At 43.8% G+C, this 18,711-nt stretch overlaps 1 protein-coding gene across 1 annotated transcript in view; it reads left to right on the top strand.

The window, feature by feature from the left end:
* MFSD2B (major facilitator superfamily domain containing 2B) overlaps positions 1 to 12,393 on the top strand; it is a 30,635-nt gene extending 18,242 nt beyond the window's left edge. The window contains exons 8-14 of the mRNA XM_026044885.1: positions 365 to 455; positions 554 to 675; positions 2,741 to 2,824; positions 4,367 to 4,447; positions 8,775 to 8,884; positions 10,038 to 10,181; positions 12,213 to 12,393. Coding sequence (XP_025900670.1) covers positions 365 to 455; positions 554 to 675; positions 2,741 to 2,824; positions 4,367 to 4,447; positions 8,775 to 8,884; positions 10,038 to 10,181; positions 12,213 to 12,393 — 813 coding nt within the window. The remainder of the gene's footprint in view (positions 1 to 364; positions 456 to 553; positions 676 to 2,740; positions 2,825 to 4,366; positions 4,448 to 8,774; positions 8,885 to 10,037; positions 10,182 to 12,212) is intronic.
* The last annotated feature ends 6,318 nt before the right edge of the window (positions 12,394 to 18,711 follow it).

Below are 18,711 nucleotides of genomic sequence, written 5' to 3'. Positions count from 1 at the left end.
CTCTCTCTCTCTCTCTCTCTCTCTCTCCTCCTTCCCCCCGTCCCCCTTCTCTCTTTGCCCCTTCTCTCTCTCTTTACCCCTCTTTTCCCCCCTCTCTTTCTTCCCTCCCTCTCTTCCCCTCCCTCTCTCTCTCTCTTTGCCCCCTCTCTCTCTCTCGTTCCCTGGGTTTATACTGAAGTAGCTGTTTATAAATGAATTGCAGAAGTGATATTTTTTTCAGACAGGTAAAAGACAGGCGACCGGCTGCATGAAGATGGGCAGTTCTTCAATTACAGAAGATTTACCAAAAAGAGACTGAAATTTTCCATCATGACTTGTCATTCTGCTCTCATAATTTCAAATATGTCTTTTTTTCTTTTCAAAGGCAAAGGTTTATATGATTGCAGCAGGGGTTATAGGAGGTGTTTATCTTCTTGGAATTGTCATTTTTTTCCTTGGAGTCAAGGAAAAAGATGGTAAGACACTTTTACATACGCCTAGATTTTAATAAAAACTAATTCATCTTTAGCTCTGGCAAGTGTTTATGTTATTTTATTCATTCTGCTCCTCTCAGACCCTTACGCCTTAACTTCAGACAGAGCAATCCCCTTCTGTAAGGGCCTTCGACTCACCATGAAGCACGGGCCGTACGTGAAGCTCACGGCCTCCTTTCTTCTCATCTCGACGGCGGTTCAGGTAAGTCCAGACTCTCTCAGTCTGCTCGCTGGCCTCGTTGCAGACCCAGCATGGCAGAGTTGGCAGCAGCTTGGAGTTGAATGAACCTTGGCTTGTGCCTAGAGGTGATGATCTAAGGGGCGGTACCTTCCCCTGCAAATCAGCAGGGAACCAGGACCCTTCTTTGGTGCCCGGGCCCCTGTGCAGCTGGAGATGATTCTTTGAGCTGAGGAGGAAAACCAAAGTCCTGTCTGTTTAAAAGATGGCTTTTTTTTTCATGAAAGGTGAGGAAGTAGTGCCAGTGACCCAGATTGGGTCATTATATCCATCCATCTGCAAGCTCCTGTGGTTTCAGTTGCTCAGAAAATGCTTGTTCTCTTCTCTCTGTTCTTCTCTTCTAGTGTGTGCAGCTTTAAACCGTTGCCCCTTTCCTTTGCATAGGTGACTGTTCTCTAATACTGACTGAGCTGGTTCTCATGGAGTATTCTGTGATGGAAGGCATTAGGTCAAAGTAAAAAGATGTTCACACTCAAGGGCAGGAAGTCTTAACTGTTTCAGAGCTAGGGAGAGCTGATTTTCCATTCAGGACCTTTCCCAAATTGTTGTATGTCATTGCATAGAGAAACGCTGCAGAAAAACTTAAAGGAGCTCAATTGGAAACCCTTCGTCCAGTTATTAAAGCAGGATTTTTTGTGAGTTTGTTTTTTATTAAGTTTTTATTAAGTATATGTTTTTATTAAGTATATAGTTTTTATTAAGTATATGTGTTTATAATGTGAACCTTTCCCTATGCCCCTATCAGGTCAGGTTGGCCTTGCTTAGGAAAACACATAATATCCATGTTTTGTCACCAGCCCATTAGTCACATGAACATTTGATCACAGTGAGCACCAGGCCAGAGCACAAGAACTGGGCATGTTAGAGACCAGTGCTGTGCCCACCAGCAGTCCTGCTGAATTAGTAATATGCAAAGAAGCGTCATTCCCTTCCACCAACGCAGTTGTGTTATTGCAGTGCTTAAAAGTCTGCTTGCCAGAGAAGCCAAAGAGTTTCCTGTTGGTTTGGGTTTGGGCACAATTGGGAAGGACACCCTTTATTGTATGTGTCTGTCCTTACTAGAAGACCCAAGAAAGAAAAAAAAGTAGCTTTCATCAACAGTAGAGATAGGGAGAAGCTGAAAACAGGTCCCATGTGGTCCAGGCTGTTCCCACCCTCGCGTAGTCAATAAGCGTATGACCCACCAATGGTTGGTAGAAACTACTTCTGGCAACACTTGGAGAGAAGGAAACTCGTAGTCCAAATCTCTTCTTGTAAAAGGTGAAGGGAAGGTGTGAGGGAGGTAGAAGCTGGAAATGCTGCTGTGGCTTAAGTGTTAAATCCTCCTCTGTGATTCACTTAGAGTTACAGAGTTTGAACCAGAATCTGTTGCTGAGAATCCTCCTGAGTCCTGCAGCCTGGTCTCTTGCTGTGAGAGATAAGGGCAGCTCTTCCCATCGAGTGAGGACTCAGACCTGTGGAGATTTCTGAGCCAAAGCTGTGCTCCGTAGCCAAGATTTTAACCAAAACCAGCATTGAGCTGCCTTACTACAAGAAGGTGGCACGAGAGGCAATTGTGGCGGAAGACTAATTTGTTTTGGAGTCAGAGCTTCTAGTAAAAGATTTATGGGATTGTTGTGGAAAAAAAGATGAGTGGTTTCTTACAATAGTTTGCAGCTGTGACAGCGACACAAGGCAAACTTGCAACATAGGACAGGGAGTCTTGAGGCCAGATTCCCTCAGAAGCCCATTCCTTTTTCATCAGTCAGCCTCAGGAGCATAGTTTCCTCTTGCCTCCCCCAATTTACCTGCACGTTTCTCTCATGATTGCAGGGGAGTTATTGCATCTTTAAATTACTGCAGAGGAGGGAAGAATGGAACTACCAAACACTGCATTTAGCAAATCAGTCACCACATGTGTTTGGGGTGTAACATCCTTTTGCCGTTTGCTTCTCCCTTCTTTTCCTGCTCACCCCCTCCTTTTTCTTTTTCTTTTTTTTTTTTCTTATATATTTATGTATGTGGTCATCAAATGTCGTCAATTGCCCAGCTGGAGCAGAGCAACTTTGTCCTGTTCTGCACACACGCCGCTGATCTCCGCAATCACTTCCAGTATTTAGTGGTTACCATCTTGGTGAGTTGCCTCTTTTCCCTCCCATATTTTTATTCAATAGCTGAATTTCACTGTGTTTCTTAGCACAAACTTAGCAGAAGACAGGAAGAATTTTGTGTCTAGACAGTCGTAAGTTGCTACGCCATCTTTTGCAATATCTGCTCGAAATAAATGTGATGTTCCCTACTGTAACTCTTAATTAATGCTTTCAAGCTTTTAATTCATTCCTTCTTGCTTTTACCCGTGACTCACTTTCCACTCCTATAAAAGGCAGAAGTTGTCAGAAAGGAGGTATGGAATTTTAGATCCCTTTTCCCCAGTTTGATATGCAGATAATTAAATAACTTTCCCTTGTCTGTTCTTTCACATGAGCCTTCTATGCCAGGCAGCTTGCAAGAAGAAATATCTAAAATAACCAGAGACCTGAAGATGCCTGTCTAGAGTGACTGGCAGTATGATTAAAAAAACCAACATTTTTATAAAATCCTTTTTCTTGACTTGTCAAGGTGGGTTTCTGCCCTACCCAAGCAATACTTAAAGCTGCTTCTGTAATGCAAGCTTTACTTCATTAGTAGAAAACTGCAGTTTTCAGGCTTCTGACCAAAATCTTTTTATAGCAAGTGGAAAGTTTAATGTTGCATAGTTACTGGGATATGTAGCTGCTGCACATTTTAATGGTCTGTAGACAATTTAGCTAGTATAGAGAATACTACAGCAGTCATTCTTAAGGAAACTGCTGATTCCTGACCTCTTTGGCACAGCAACTTTATGGAATCATCTTAGGGGAGCTGCATTTCCACTTCTTGGCCCCCTCCTCCCACCACCTCTACCCTTATTGATTCTTCCTTTCCCATATTGTAAGACAGATGTTTTCCAATGGTTAAAACCAAGAAGTTGAGAACAAGGGGTAATTCTTGGGTATCTAGAGACTGTACAAGTGATGGGCACTTATAAGAGACAGAAGACAGGACAATTAAGGAGAGTGCAGAGTGGAAGATAGCGGTAATAGTGAGGTGACATTTGAATTTTTGATCAATTGTAAGACTGTCATTAGCAGCAATTCTCCRTTGTCTGATACTGTGATGTGTGAAATTGTTGCTCTTGCCACAGTCTGTGATATGGTAAATGTCTCCCTCTCTGGCAATACTCAAACCCTGCTTGGATGTGATCCTGGACAGCATGTTCTAGGTGACCCTGCTTGTGCAGGGGTTGGACTAGATGATCTCCAAAGGTCCCTTCCAACCTCAGCCATTCTGTGCTTCATTCTGTAATGTTGACTCTAATTGAATATTCCTCTTAGATGTTYTTCTTGAGCATGTGGCATGAGATATTTATACTGCCTAAGCAGTTTTGTCCTGTGCTCCAGCTTTCCTTCTGTACCCAAGGCCTAACTCAGTGATCATGAGTCACCTTTCAGATCAAGAGGCAAAAGGCTCCAGCACAAACGACGACTGTTTGCAATAGGCTTGGACTCCAGCAACTATGCCATGTAGCTCTAGTATCTCATATATGTATTTAAGTGTATTTAGTGTATATATATGTATAGCCTTTCCTCACTTCTAGGTATCAGCAGCTGTGAGCATCCCTTTCTGGCAAAAGATTCTGCAGCGATTTGGCAAGAAGTGTGCGGCCTGTGGGATTTCGGTAAGCAAACCCCCAGGGGAGAAAAATCCCTTGTGCTGGTATAATGTGACACTTGGAGCCTCGTCAGGAGCTGCTTCAAATGCTTGTGACCTCAAGCTGCAAGAAATTTGTTCAGCTTCAGAATTTGCTTTAAAACATCACACAGAACCTGAGTTTTCAAGCAAACTTTCGAGAAATAGCCTGATGCTGAAGGGAGGTCCCAGCTTCTATAGGATCTGACCAAGCTCTGCTTTTCACTGATGTCACAGAGGTGACCCCAGGAAATTTTTATAGATTCAGATGCATGTTATTTCAGGCTGAAAGATTATCTTTTGTATAAGGGTTGTCTGTGGTTGTCTGTCTGATCACAGAGAGAAATGTATTCTTTATTCTTCTCTAAAAACTGAACTAATATCCCCATCCCTGTGATCAGAGATGGATGCTTGTTAGTGAARTTTAAGAAACAGGTGACCTACCTGAGCAAAGAAGCTTAGTTTAGCTCTGGCACAGGTCTACAAAGCCAGCTCAACAATCCTGCCCTGGTCTCTGATGGATCATTTTAAGCCCCTCATTGCAGAGAGCAGCATTTTTCCATCATCATCCTCAGTGAGTCATTATGTAGGGCTACTCCTCCCCATTTTTCCTGTTTTGCCTTTAATTGCTCAGGAAAGAGGAAAGAAGAAAGTTGGTGGCTTTGTGCACAAACAAGCACGAGGACTTGGAAAACCCAACCTGTAGTTACATATCAAACCTGAACAACTCCAAAAAGGAGTTAGGTCTGGTGACAGTTGGTGGATATAATGGGATAGTTACTGGAATAGTTAACTTTTGAAATAAAAATGTCTGTTGGGATGCCTTCCCCAGCATCAAAAGTGGTTTTAAAATGCAAGTTCGAAATACACTGAACTGTTAGGTGCTCTGAAGTGAGCATCTGGAATTCACATCTAAGGCCCATCCTCCTTTCTTTAAACCACTTGAGCAAAGAGAATTGCCAAAAGCAAAGCTGGGCCATTGAGGGAATGCAAATTTCCTCCTCAGGAAATTTCCTCCTCTGCCTACTCAACTAAGAAAAACGCTTTCTTCAAGCAGCCTGGCTCTATAAATGCAGTTTAACATGCCTGGAAAGCCTCTCAGCACCTCTGTAAATGTGGTTTAACTTAATTTTACAGTTCAGTTGCTTCCCTCTATTGTGATCTAAGTGGGGGCTCGATTGAAAAAGCCACCTCTTTCTTTCACCTTGTAGGCTTTTCTCGAGGGATTGTGAATGCTTCCTGTGTGCTCAGTGACAGATTTTGTGTCTGGCAATCACAGGGGCCTCCTGTAGTACCACCTTGTGTGATCGGTACAGAAAATCTGTCCTGTCTTACAGTGAAATAAAATCACGTCGTTCAAAGCTCTGATGTTTGTGTCGCTGGAGAATATTCTTCTGGGAGCAAGGGGGATGGGAGGAAACAGGGTTTTCTCCAGATTTTTTTTTTTTTTCAGATTTCAGGGCAAAGATAGAATTTGAAAATTASTTTTCTGTAAATTGCTCTAAAATCATTTTCCCTTGCAAAGCAGTTCTTTGTAAAGAAGAGCCCTTAAGTGGGTAGAGGTCAGAGCAGATAGACAGCAGTAGTCTCAGATTCCCACYACTGATACTGCTCCTTTTTCACTCTTTCTCCTATAAGAGATGGTCAATGCTCTAAATACTTCTAAGTATTTAAACTTTCTAAAAGTTTAGCCTAGACTCCCTGGAAATACAGATTCATACCGAAGTAGGAACCTTGACAGCATCCTTCCCATGACTGTTTTTTTTTCCACAGGCTAAAAATGTTTCTGTTCTGTTTTGTTTTGCTGATGCTTCCATATCCTTCCTTGCATTGGGATTATCTACTCTTGCATTGAGGTTTTCTCCTCTCACTTCATAAAACAAAGTGATTTGGAAGTGGAGTTGCCAAGAGAAATCTTAAGAAGTGGAACAGCTATCTTTGCCCATCTTTTTGCTGTTTGCCCTTTGCCCATCTCTTCCCTACATAGTTGGCTTGGTTCATAGTTTAGGCAAGATGTTTAAAAATGGAAGATCTCTCTCACCTTTGTTCTTGAGTATTAAAGGTTCTTGGAGATGGTGGGTATGTATTTGTGTGTTTGACCATTACTGGCAGGCCTAAATTTGCYGTACAAGAGACCTCTCCCTCCTAACTTCTACCCTAGCCAGTGCTAGCTTTCACCTGTGCCTTTGGGAGGGTTTCACACCWGCCCAGGTACCTGCTTGGCCCCTGTGAGCACAGTTCCACATCTAGGATGTGGATCCCATGTGGGATGAACACTGGCTAGGCACTGTTCCCTCTTTGCCACTGTCCTGCCCCTATCCCCATTTCTGCTAYGCATCCTAGCTGCATCTTCTCTTCTCCTCTCCTGCCCTTCATGCACCCATCAATGTGCTACACAGGTCAGTACCACCCTCTGTGTCCCCATAGGGACCCCTCCGCAGCGTTTCCAGTGGATGATAGACACATGGTCACTACAGAATGTCATTTTTTTAACTCACAATGCAGCCACCCTTCATCCAGGGAGCAAAGTGCCAATAGCAAAGTATTTTTTGCCTTACAGGTAGGAAAGAGCGAGATGCATTAGCACTTTATTGCCACAGGACCACTGCTATCGCATGAGTGAGACTTGAGGGCACTGTAACCTCTTTCAGTTGAAAATTATAATGGTTATTATTATTGATCTAGAATTTGGTTTAAGTCCTTTGGCTTCTGAATGGGTGCCCCATGTGGAGCATAAGCTGGTCATAAAGTTTCCTGTAGGCAACATAAAATCTCATATTGCTGGAGTGCTCTCTTGTGGTGAAATAATGATTTTGCCACAACACTGGCCTAATGCAAAGATAAGCTGTGTGTGCTGGGAGCTTGCAGTGAGGAAAGGTTATTTTCTGCCTTCTTAGGCTAAAAGCAAATGCCTTAAATGGGGAATGCAGTTAAAACATAAACATAATGGCTTAGGGTCCCAACCTGCCCCAATCAATTCTCCTCCAGAGCTGTAAATAGGGGAGCCACTGTGTGCGAGAGCTCTCTCATGCCCACAGCTCCCAGGCTGCGAGCAGAGGGGATTGAAACACTTAATGTTAAACTAATCCCACATCACTAAAATGCCCCATGGATAAGCCCGTGGTGCCGGAGCCTGCTCGTGCTCTGCCTGTGGCTCACGGGCGTGGGAGATGGAGCGTGGGTACAGGACAGCTGCCTGCATGCACTTAATCAGCATTTAAAGCAGGAGGTTTTCAGTTCTGTAAGCCCTTTGCCTCAGGCTGAAGTTAAGGAAATCTGGGGGATTTAAGTACTGCCAGGAAACAAATCCTGGGCATCCCAAATTAGTCAAATTTTGGGGATATCCTGCACGACCCGTGCACTGTAGAGAGCCCATCTAGTTGTGCAGAGTGGGAGTAACCACCCTAGGGTATTACCCAAATATCTAGACTGCCTTAAAGCAGTCATTGAAAATGAAGATGTAACCAAGCTCCTCTTCATTCACAGCTTGATTTAACCTGTGAAATAGGATATTTGCAGTTTAAAATGACTATTAAGCCCCTGTCACTTCCCCTGAAATGTGGCATGCTGACATTTCAAAGCTTAGTATCTAATAGGAAATTAAATAGTGCCACTGGCCCAGACCCTGTAACTAGAGTTTGGTCATATCTATTATTAAGTTGTCAGAAAAAAAATCTTAGCACAGGCTGATTAGCCATCTCCTGGAAATGTCTGGGCACAGTTGGGAACCAGCCCGCTGCAGGGAGGCTCCACGTTAGCCATTTATCTGGTGCTGCTCTTCTTTTGGAGCCTCTGAGAGTTTAGTTGTGTGAATGTGGCACGGATCTGCCAGCTGGCCTCAGGACTGATCAATATGTCCCTAGGACTGTCTAATTCACTAGTGCAGTTCTAGACTTGATGCTGCTGACAGAGAGGGCGGTGATGCTGCTTGGTCTCATTTTCTTTGATTTTTCTGGATAGCCAAATCAGTAACAGGASAAGGGGCAATGGGTGTAAGTTGAAACCCAAGAAGTTCCATCTCCATGTGAGGAGGAACTTCTTCACAGTGAGGGTGACAGAGCCCTGGAACAGGCTGCCCAGGAAGGTTGTAGAGTCTCCTTCTCCGTAGGTCTCCAAACCCACCTGGATGCCACCCTGTGCCCCGTGCTCTGGGTGTCCCTGCTGGAGCAGGGGGGTTGGACTAGATGATCTCTAGAGATTTCTTCCAACCTCAACCATTCTGTGATTCTGTGTGAATACCTTGAAGGGAACTATCTATATATTATTAAATGCTGTGTACTTTAAGTAATATGTGKTTTTTTTTTCTTTTTCCTCAGTGGATGATTCCTTTTGCAGTCATGCTAGTGACCATTCCAAACCTGATCCTGGCCTATTTTGTTGCCTTTGTCTCAGGCCTGAGCATTGCAGCATCTCTGTTGTTGCCATGGTAGGAGAATTTTGCATCTTGTGTGGGGAAGGGGCAAATGTCTGCACACACATGTGYGCTGCATGGTGATCACCTCGGAAAGAGGCCACAGGGACAAGAGTCACTTCATCCAAGGATTTGCTTCTGTTTTTGGAACAGAGGCTTTTAGGTTTGCTTTCCCACAGGACACTTGGTTCGCTACAGAACAGGTGAGGTTGGTTATTGCACACAAATCAATTCGAACTGAGCAATTAAGAATGTAGCTGAGCAATCAAGAATGTAGCCAAGGAAATGTAAAGCAAACTACGTATCCCTGCTGAGCAATCCTGTGGTATGGACCAAATGCAGGAATGCCCCACAAGGATATGGGTCAAACAAACAGATATCAAGATTTGTAGCTCTTAATGACAGAAAATATGTGGGGGAAAAAAAATAAACTGCTCAAGAAGGAGCAGGTTGGGAAATTTCCTCTCTGTTTGAAATAATTACAATTTGGGTCAAATTGACCAGGGAGCAAGGTTGTCATTGAAAGTGCTGTTTTGCATTCCTYGTTCACACAGTTCTCTGAAAACTGTGAAACTCAAGAGGTCAGGGAAATACATTTTAAGCCAGGCTGTCAAACTACATGAACTTTTCTATGCAAAGGGTCATAAAGTCCTTTTTCCTAACAATGTCATGAATTATTTTGAAAATAAAATGCCAATTTACAGTTGACTTTTGAGTTACTTCCATATTACCAAACTCAGTCTCTGAAGCAGGGGAAAGTGGAGCCCATTGGTTTCTGAAAATTGTTTTGTTAGCTTGTCAAGAGTTATTTCAAAATGAGACTACTTAGAAATTCAGAGACCCTTGAAAATCAAGACACWTTTTTTTTATTTTTTTTTTAATATCAGTACTTAAGCTTGCAGTGAAAGTCAGTCTAAAGTCACCTCCCAGCAAGTGTTTGACAGGTTTTTTATTTTTAGTTTGTAATGTGTGGCTGTGCATTTCTTAAAAGGATTTTTGTCCTCTTGTCAAGCAGTAAGACTTTTTGAATTGGGTTCTCTCATGTGCATAATTAATTACTTCTATCAAATTGAAGAAAAAGAAAGGAAAGAAAAGGAAAAGAAGAAAGAGAAAAAGAGAAAGAGAGGGATTTTGGCTTACGGTTTACTTCTGTCTTGCTCATCCCTAGGTCAATGCTGCCTGATGTTGTTGATGATTTTCGCCTGCAGAATCCTCATGGAAAAGGACATGAAACTATTTTCTATTCTTCATATGTTTTCTTTACCAAGATGTCAACAGGAATTGGCTTAGGAATCTCTGCAGCAGGCCTGGAGTAAGTAATATTGTGTTTCTACTTAGTCTTCCTATGCTGAAAGTACTCTGAGATCCTTCTGTCTTGACCTCAGTGGATTTAGTTGCCCWTTTCCATGTAGCTGAATGTGCTGGCAGCTCCAGTTGGCTGAACACTAAGCATGGGAATGTCATCATCTGGGCCATGTTGATGAGCATTAAGTCACTTTCCCTGGTGTCTTTCAGTTCAGAAAGACCTGAATTCCTGTTAGATATTTTTTTCCAAATTAATCATGTAAATTTTAGTGGATTGTACCAATACAAARTTGGACATAAAAGCTTAGTAGGTGCTGATGCACCTGCTGATACCACTATTTTGAGCAGTCCTTGTTGCATCTGGATTGGGTTATCTCCATGAGCTTCCAAATCTTTACACAGGTTGGAGTATTCTGTGAGGGCCTCGTGACCTGTTCAGCACTAAAAGAATTGCTGATCCCTGCCTGAATTTAGGGGCCTGGACCCTGAGCAATGACTTACAGCCCGTCAGTCTGGAGGCTGCTTTATGTTCCCCTGCTGTTTGCCCCGTCTGTCCTGACAAGAAAGGCAGGCTGGGAGAAAGGTCAACTGTCTGTTGTCTATCTAACTGTCTTCTTGGCATTTGTATGTGATCTAGCAGAAGGGACCTTTGCCTGCAGCTCAGCTGTCAGGATTGAGCACAGGGAGAGCACCCAAGCCCTCAAAAATGGTTAGAATTCAGGTTGTCTACGGGGCTCTTTAGCTCTTGGCTCCAAGTTGAGACTTTTACTTCATTGCCTTCAAGCAAAGCTGCCAAGTAACAGGCAGTGCTTGGCTGGACGGGTTGGACTCAGGAATTCTAGATGCTCACTGCTAACACCCCCATGTGCAAAAGGTTTTTTGTTGACAAAAGTTTTGACCATCTTTGTTGAGTATAGAGGTTAGAAATTGCTTTGCAAATGGATGAAGCCTATGCCATTTGGCAGCTCTTTCAGATAGATACTTGAAAAGAAGTGATCTTCAGCACCAGGAACCTCTTATCTGCTCTCTGTGTTTACAAGTAGTTTTTAAACTTTCCTCTATTGAGATTAGTTTCAGATCCCAGACTCTTGCTGAGATTAAACTGCCTGTTCTTACTGCAGAGATTTGAAAACTGGATAACCAAAATGAGAAAAGGAAGGCTGAGTGAGGCCTGCTCCATGATCCACTCCTAGCTCTTCTTGTAACAAACGGTGATAAAATTTGGAGAATCTTTTAGAAGATGCTAGAATACATTTTCTCTCCCAAACGGACACAAAAACAAGTTTCCCTGTTTTTGCTATTTAGGAAGAGCTTAGAGAACAAACTGCTTTTCACCAGTTAGCTCCRTTCCATTCCAGTTAGCTCCCAGTAATTTGCTAAAGCAGATGTTTGTGGGAGAAGGTAGAACACAGAGTGATGCCAAATGAGCTATAGCTTTCACAGGTTCATCTTCAGGGGGAAACAAACTCATGTCACACATTGGGGATGGGAATTCAAGTGTATCAGCAGTTGTAGGACTATGTGGAGTCCTTGAATCAGCTAAGTGCAAGTGTGTGCCTTGCTTGAGTAAATTAGTCTTTGTTGAGTAGGGTGCTTAAGGGTGTTTTTAATTTGAAGTATTCTGGTGGRAATTGGTCAGATTATTTGCATGCTTCTAAAATGGACTCTGGATTTATTGAAAATTAATAGGAATCACATATGAGAACAATCTCCTCCAGTGGGATTCCGTGCTCCTCCTGACAGTTAAATGCCATATAGAGATAAGGCAGTTATCTGAAAAAGAGCACGGAGATGAGATTGGGATGAATGAACAGAGCCCCCAAGGCCTGTTGAAATGTGGGGGTTGACATCATTGTGATTAGGAGAACACCAACAAGATTTGAAATATGGATGAAAAGAAAGATATTAGAAGAAATGGGAGAAAAGTCTTAAAATGTTTTAGAGGGAAGGGAGTGGCTTGGGAAGAGGGAATCTTTAGGGGAACAAATGTCTCTTAGATTTGGACGTATACACAGCACTGTTATTTCTATTTGTTTAGGTTTACTGGATACAAACCAGGTATATGTAAACAGTCCGATGACGTGATCCTCACGCTGAAAATCCTCATAGGAGCAGTCCCTGCTGTCCTCATCGTTGTGGGTTTATTTATCCTTCTCTTCTACCCCATCACAGAAGAAAGTCGTAAAGAAACAAAGTTGGCACTTGAGGTACTCAGGTAGGTTGGAACCAGCAGTCAACAGCAGCTCATTGACATGCCAGGGAAAAATAACTAGCCACTAAATCCCATCTCTATATTCCTTAAAACAAAGCAGCACTTCTCCTTATCAGCTGAACTATTATCTGAGCAATATTACTGTATGCTCCAGTATCTTAAGCAGTACTACCTGCTTAGAGGACCCCCATGTATGTTATATCAGATGTATCAGCTGCTGTGTGGTGCTTTTCTTCTGGGATGGCACATGAAGCACAATTGTGATACGGCAGCTCAGGTCAGAAATTAAGAATATTCTGTCCAGATTAATTCACTAGAAAAACCATGAATCTTTTTTGTTTACTTGTGAACAGAAGAAAATGAGAATCTTGAGAGCATTATTGGTATCTCTGGCATGTAAAAACATCCCAACTATTAGAGCAGGAAAGAAAATTAAAGGGTAGCTTTGAGCAGTCTTGTCCTTTTTTTCCCTCTCCCTCCTCTCTCTCCCTCTCCCAAGAAAATGTTGCCTTGCTCAAAATCATTCACCTCAGACAAATGAAGCCCCTCTGCTGAGAATACACAGAAGGCTCTGCAGAACAGTACGTGCTAGTAGATTGAGGAATGAAATAGTAGATTGTCTGTCTTGTTTTTCTCATTGCCAATTACTAGATTTGAAAGTGGATTGAAATGTTAAGGGAATAATTCCAGTGTTTAAACATGGATATCTGGGATCACATCATTGCCACGAGGTATCCAAAATACCATCACGGGGCTGCTGAGGTGACACAGGCCTTCTGGGACATTGGCAGCTGCAAAGCAGAGGGGACAGAGGTGGCCTCACGGGGATTGTCCCTCTACTTTTAGGCACTGCGGTCACTGTCTGTGACAGCCACATCTTGCCAGTGATTCTCAGTTGTCTTTGTTGTGTGAGATGCTGTAGCCTGTTCAGTTAGCAGTAGAAACCAGAGGTCTGCTCACGTGTGATTTGTTCTGCTTTTTACAGAAGGAACCACAAGAGCACAGAAAACCTTGATGAACACAGAGAGGATCCCTCGGTGTGAAAGCTCTGAATGCAGAGGCTCTGCAAACCCACCCAGGCTCTGTGAGCATCTTCTGGGGCACTTCCATGGTCACTTTTTCTCACAAAGGATAAAGGATGATTCTGATACAGTCACTGACGAATTCAGGAGAGGACAGACRCCACCCTACATCACTTCATGCACTGTTCTAAAATAGACATTACGAATGTTCAGGAATACAATAGAAGCCATTGATTTATTTTTTAAAGGATGATGCAAAGCCAAGATCTTGTGGACTTATGGGCTAAGGGAAAATAATGAAAATTTGATGTACTGGGCAAACTTTAACTCAGTGGGATGCACCCTTCTGACCTGGACTGTTGCTAGAAAGCTCAGTCCTCATCACCTTTTCTGACCCACTCCTATGTAATATGTTTCACCCCAAGAAGCTGGGGTGGTTTTCAAACGTAATCTCAACATAGCARTTGCACACCATCATGTTTGGAAAGCACTTTGGAATCCTGAAATGCGCTACATAAAGTTAGGATTTAGTTTATTTTGAAATGAAGCAAACCACAGATGCAGGCATGTGTTGAGAGTTTTTCTTACAAAGAGTTATTCTGAAAGAGATTGAAGCAATTTAACTGTGTTTTATGTGGAACGTAAGGTTACATTTCCAGCATCTGTTGTCTGGAGCTGCTTGTTTCACACACGTTTAATCTGGTCTCTGGCAGAATGTAAGTATATGGCGTGTTCAAAAATGACATCTCCAATCCAAATACCCAGATCAGGAGTCTACTCCAAAAAATTAGCCTGTGCAATATGCATTCTTTAACTTTGGCCTTAAATAACTGTGGTACTCATGCATTTCTCATGTGGCTCTGCCACACAATGCACCAAGGCTTGGCTGGCAATCAGCTCGCCCACTGTGTTTTGTAGTAATGGCTTGTAAATGGTGATTGTTTTGAGCAAGGGGTTTCCTCGTGCAGGAGATGCAGTCACTGAAACCTCATTTCTGCTCAAGTGACTGGGCTCTGAATGCAGATTTCTACATTTGGAGCGCAGAGGGGTGAATCCGAGAGTYGGAGGCCCATTAATGTGGGGAAATCAGCACAAGACAAGGAACACGTGCAGCACCTGGCTCCTGTGCATCAGCACCAGGGGCTGTTCTTATTCTGTACCACAAGCACCACTTGCTGCTGCTTGAGAGCACTTGCTGTAAGTGTTTCTGGAGGCAGAGTTTGCTCCAGGCCATCCGGGAGGTAACTGATGGTGCTGGGCCTGGAAGCTGGGAGTCCAGATGTGAAATAAAATCAATGCATCCCCTGGGTGTCTCATTAGGTTTGATAAGGAAACCTTTCCAGGCAAGTCTGAAGTGTCAGGCCTTATGAACTGTCCTAATTGAGCAAAGCACTTAAGCTTTGAGGCTCTATTTTGGTGCTCCTGACTGGAGTGTGTGTAGGTAAAAAAGATAACTATATTTAAGMCTTGTGCTGAACTGATTCCTAAGGCTTTATTTTTACTTTTTTCTTTTTTTTTTTAAGTTTCAATCTTGAAGAAATGAGATTTACATGCCTGGAATATCTGTGCTTGCAATAAATACCATAAGTCTGGTCACAATTTTGAAGCTCATGTAGAATTTGAAATAACAGGTATGCTGCATTTTGAAACAAGTTGTGCAGTAATATACCACGTAGCTCAAAGCTCCTCAGCAAACAGGTCTTGGGGATGGATTTATTCTGTAGCATTTGTGTTTTCCTGAATAGTCTTCTTTAGGAAAAAAAAAAAAAAAAAAAACCAGCTGTCCCTGTAATATTAATATTATTTTTAATGGGTTAGATTTTCAGCTGCTGTAAATCTGTAGCTGCCTGACAGTGGATCTGTGTCAGTTTACATAAGCTGAATATTTAGCCCGGTGATAAATAAAAGCATCTCCCAAACTATCAGCTGTGGCTGATGGGAGTATCTTAAGTGTGGTGTAAGGCCTGGTTTCTAGGTCAGCTGTGGAGCTGCTTGTAGGCAACTTTTGCAGGCTCGAAACTCCACTCCATAGTTTTCCCTGAGAATATCGTGATATTTCATTAAGAAATGTGCCCACTATCCTCGTTCTGCATATGGTGGTGGTATTGCCAAAGTAAAAGAGAAAGTTTCCGTGGATTAAATGTACCAGATTATTTTTATAGTTTAAAAATGTCAGATTTTTTATTTGATTATCAGAGCTGTTAATAAACAAATGTATTTTTTTAAGGGGGAAAAAGGCACTGGAATGGAAGAAACTGTAGGGAGAGATTTCTGTAACTTTGTTTTTGAAGGCTCAGTGCTGGTACTATAAAAGGATTGAACTTTGTATTTTCATGTCACTTTTTAAAGTGATGTAAACTTGGTGTCCTGCTCAGATCATGTGCCTGAAAGGAGCAGATTCTTACATTGACAACAATTCAGATTAAATGTTGATCAAATGTGAATCTCCTGCCTTGGGCTGATCAGTAACAAGAAGGACCAAGTTTCCTTCCTGAGGGGTCTCAGTGGCGTAATCACAGAACCACAGATTGGTTGAGGTTGGAAGGGACTCCTAGAGATCATCTAGTCCAACCCCCTGCTCCAGCAGGGACACCCAGAGCACGGGGCACAGGGTGGCATCCAGGCAGGTTTGGAAGATCTCCAGAGAAGGAGACTCCACAACCTCCCTGGGCAGCCTGTTCCAGGGCTCTGTCACCCTCACAGGAAAGAAGCTCTTCCTCACATGGAGATGGAACTGCCTGGGTTTCAGCTTATACCCGTAATAATACCCAATAATAATAATAATACCCAAGTACAATCCAGAGAATATGGGAGATTGGATTAAAGTGGCTGCGTGTCCAATGCCCTGGATTTCTCCACTTGCACACAGGCTCTTCCAACACCTGGATTTTCACTAACAGAAGGAGAAAAGAACAGGATGACAGTTACATGGCACGGGATAGTCCCTGTGAGGCAAACCATGGTACACCGAGAGCAGCCCCCATCTGTAACAGGCTACTCGAGGCAGGAGGTCACGTAGTCCCTTGTCACCCCTTCCAGTTTCGCCTGCTTGTTGTTTGTGCCTGAAGGCAGTGTTGAAAATTCCTAAGGTTCTGCCCCGCTGCCGAGSGGGCTCCGTGCTGGTCACTGCCACCGTGTGCTGGTTGCTGCCACCTCTGTCACCGCCTGTCACCGCCGCCACGTGTCCTCCCACCCTGCTGCCCTGAGCCTGCCCTGCCGTGGCCCAGGTGGAGGGCTCACCAATGTGATGTCCCACACGGTAGTGGGTGAATATTCCRCCTGGGACATCTGTCTTTGGGAGTTTCCACACGGAGGGACCTCGAGATTCAAGTCACTGGTATTACAGGGCCCCTGGCAAGTCAAGAACTATCCCCTTTATTCAGGACTTCACCTTAGAAGAGTCACTGCTAGATCCAGTCCTCACWGCATTCCAAGGTGTCCATTCACCTTGTGCATTTCGAGCAAAACACTTCAAGTGGACAGCGTTCTACAGCCAACCCCTCCTCTTGTGGGCCCACATTTTGCTGCTGAGTATCACTTCACCTCCTTTTCTGGCTTGGAGACAGAAAACACAAACTCAAACCCATCTTGGGAAGGCCAGAGTGAGGGAAACGGTCCTTTTGTACCTGGTATTTGTTGTCAGGGCTTCGAAGACAAAGAAGACCGGGCAGCTCTGAAGTCTCGCACAGCAGGGCCCAGCCCATGGCAATGCAGTGGTCTGTCACACACCTTGYATGGATTTTTTATCTTAGTCAGAGGCAGAAACAGCTCACGGTGGTCCAGCAGAGAGTCTGTTCCTTCAGCAGCGCCTGTTCCTTCAGCAGATGGCCAGGATTGAGTGATGGGAAGGCCAATGATTTCATGAAAGTGGTAGGGGGGGGAGGGAACCTTCTCGTGCAATTTCCTTCTGCCATGACAAGTGCTGCACTGAACACTTTTYTATCACCTTACCTATCTGCAAGACCCAGTTGAGATACATCAGCAGGGTACTGAGTCCTCTGCTTACGAACTGAGTGTGTGTGCTCTAGGTTTAGTGTATGAAAGTGGGCAGCTTTTGCACCACTTGGCTCTAAATCCACTGCATAAAATATAATCAAAAGATGAAGAAAAAACACTTGTCTCCATCCAGGAGGCAGAGTAGGGGTCTTTTTGCACCTGAGAATATGCAGTCTCTGAAGACACAAGCTGAAGACACGGCTGTACAGAGTGGGAATGGTCCCTGCACTGAGCGAAGTTCAGCATCGTTTCAGAGGCTTTGATCAAGCAGCATCTCTAACRTTGACCCGAGAGCAGCATCGGACTTCACAGGGAGCCTGAATGCTGTAAAACCAGCTTGCCCTGCGTGAAGAAGGCAGGTTGGTTGGTAGGGAAATATGGAGCTTTGGGTGGGAGCAGAAATAGGATCTATTTCCTGTTCCAAGTGATGTTGGACAGGACTATGAATTTCAGCTCCTCTGTTCCACTTTCTGTCCTCAGTAATGCTGTGTTCTGCTGTAGACAGTGATGAAGGATCCACATGGAGCTGATATAGTCCCTCGCTCAAAGTCCCGCTCAAAGGCAGAAGAAAAGCTCCAAGATGACAAACACCATYGAGACCATGAACACCTTCAAGCTCATGCACACCTCCGATACCATGAACACCACCAAGACCATGAACACCCTCAAGATCATGAGCACCTGTGAGACCACAAACATTTCCAAGATCATGCACACCACCAGGACCATGGCTTTGCACATCTTTGCTGAAATCCACGGCACATTCACTCTGAACATGAGTCTACAGGATTCCCTCTGTGCCTGAGTAGTCTCTGTGAAGGACTCTGTTTTTGAATGCTCTTTTCATCTAAGGCCAACAGAGGCCACCCCTGTATCATCAGATTTCAAGCAGCTGTCAACTTTCCGTCTTAACCAGTGTTCACGTAAGAGCAGATTAATAGAAGAAGCAGGAATGTGGTGCCAGAGATGATGGGCGAGTGCAGCAAACACGGTGGATTTTCAATGCAGCAGAACCGGAGACTCCCCAGGAGCTGCTCTGCCAGCAGCACCGATGTTATACAGGGAAAAAGAAAGATGTCATTTAATTATTCTGGCTGTGCAACTGCAGGAAGAACARGGAGCTCGAGAGAAGGACTGACAGCAGTTAGAAAACCTGCTGAGATGTYGTGTTATCAACAGCACTAGCGGGTGGAAATGAGGGAGCTTTGGCCATGGTGCTGCTGGTAACTAGCGCTGGTTGGGGGCTCCGTGTCCGGGGACAGTCCTGAGCCAGTTGGGAAGTGTCTCATAGACCGAGTCCAAGGATC

Source organism: Nothoprocta perdicaria, unplaced genomic scaffold (assembly GCF_003342845.1).
Source record: "Nothoprocta perdicaria isolate Ctin4 unplaced genomic scaffold, notPer1 scaffold_39, whole genome shotgun sequence".
Classification (NCBI taxonomy): Eukaryota; Metazoa; Chordata; class Aves; order Tinamiformes; family Tinamidae; genus Nothoprocta; species Nothoprocta perdicaria.
Note: the sequence above shows the minus strand (reverse complement) of the source record. Positions and strands in the feature narration are given on the sequence as shown.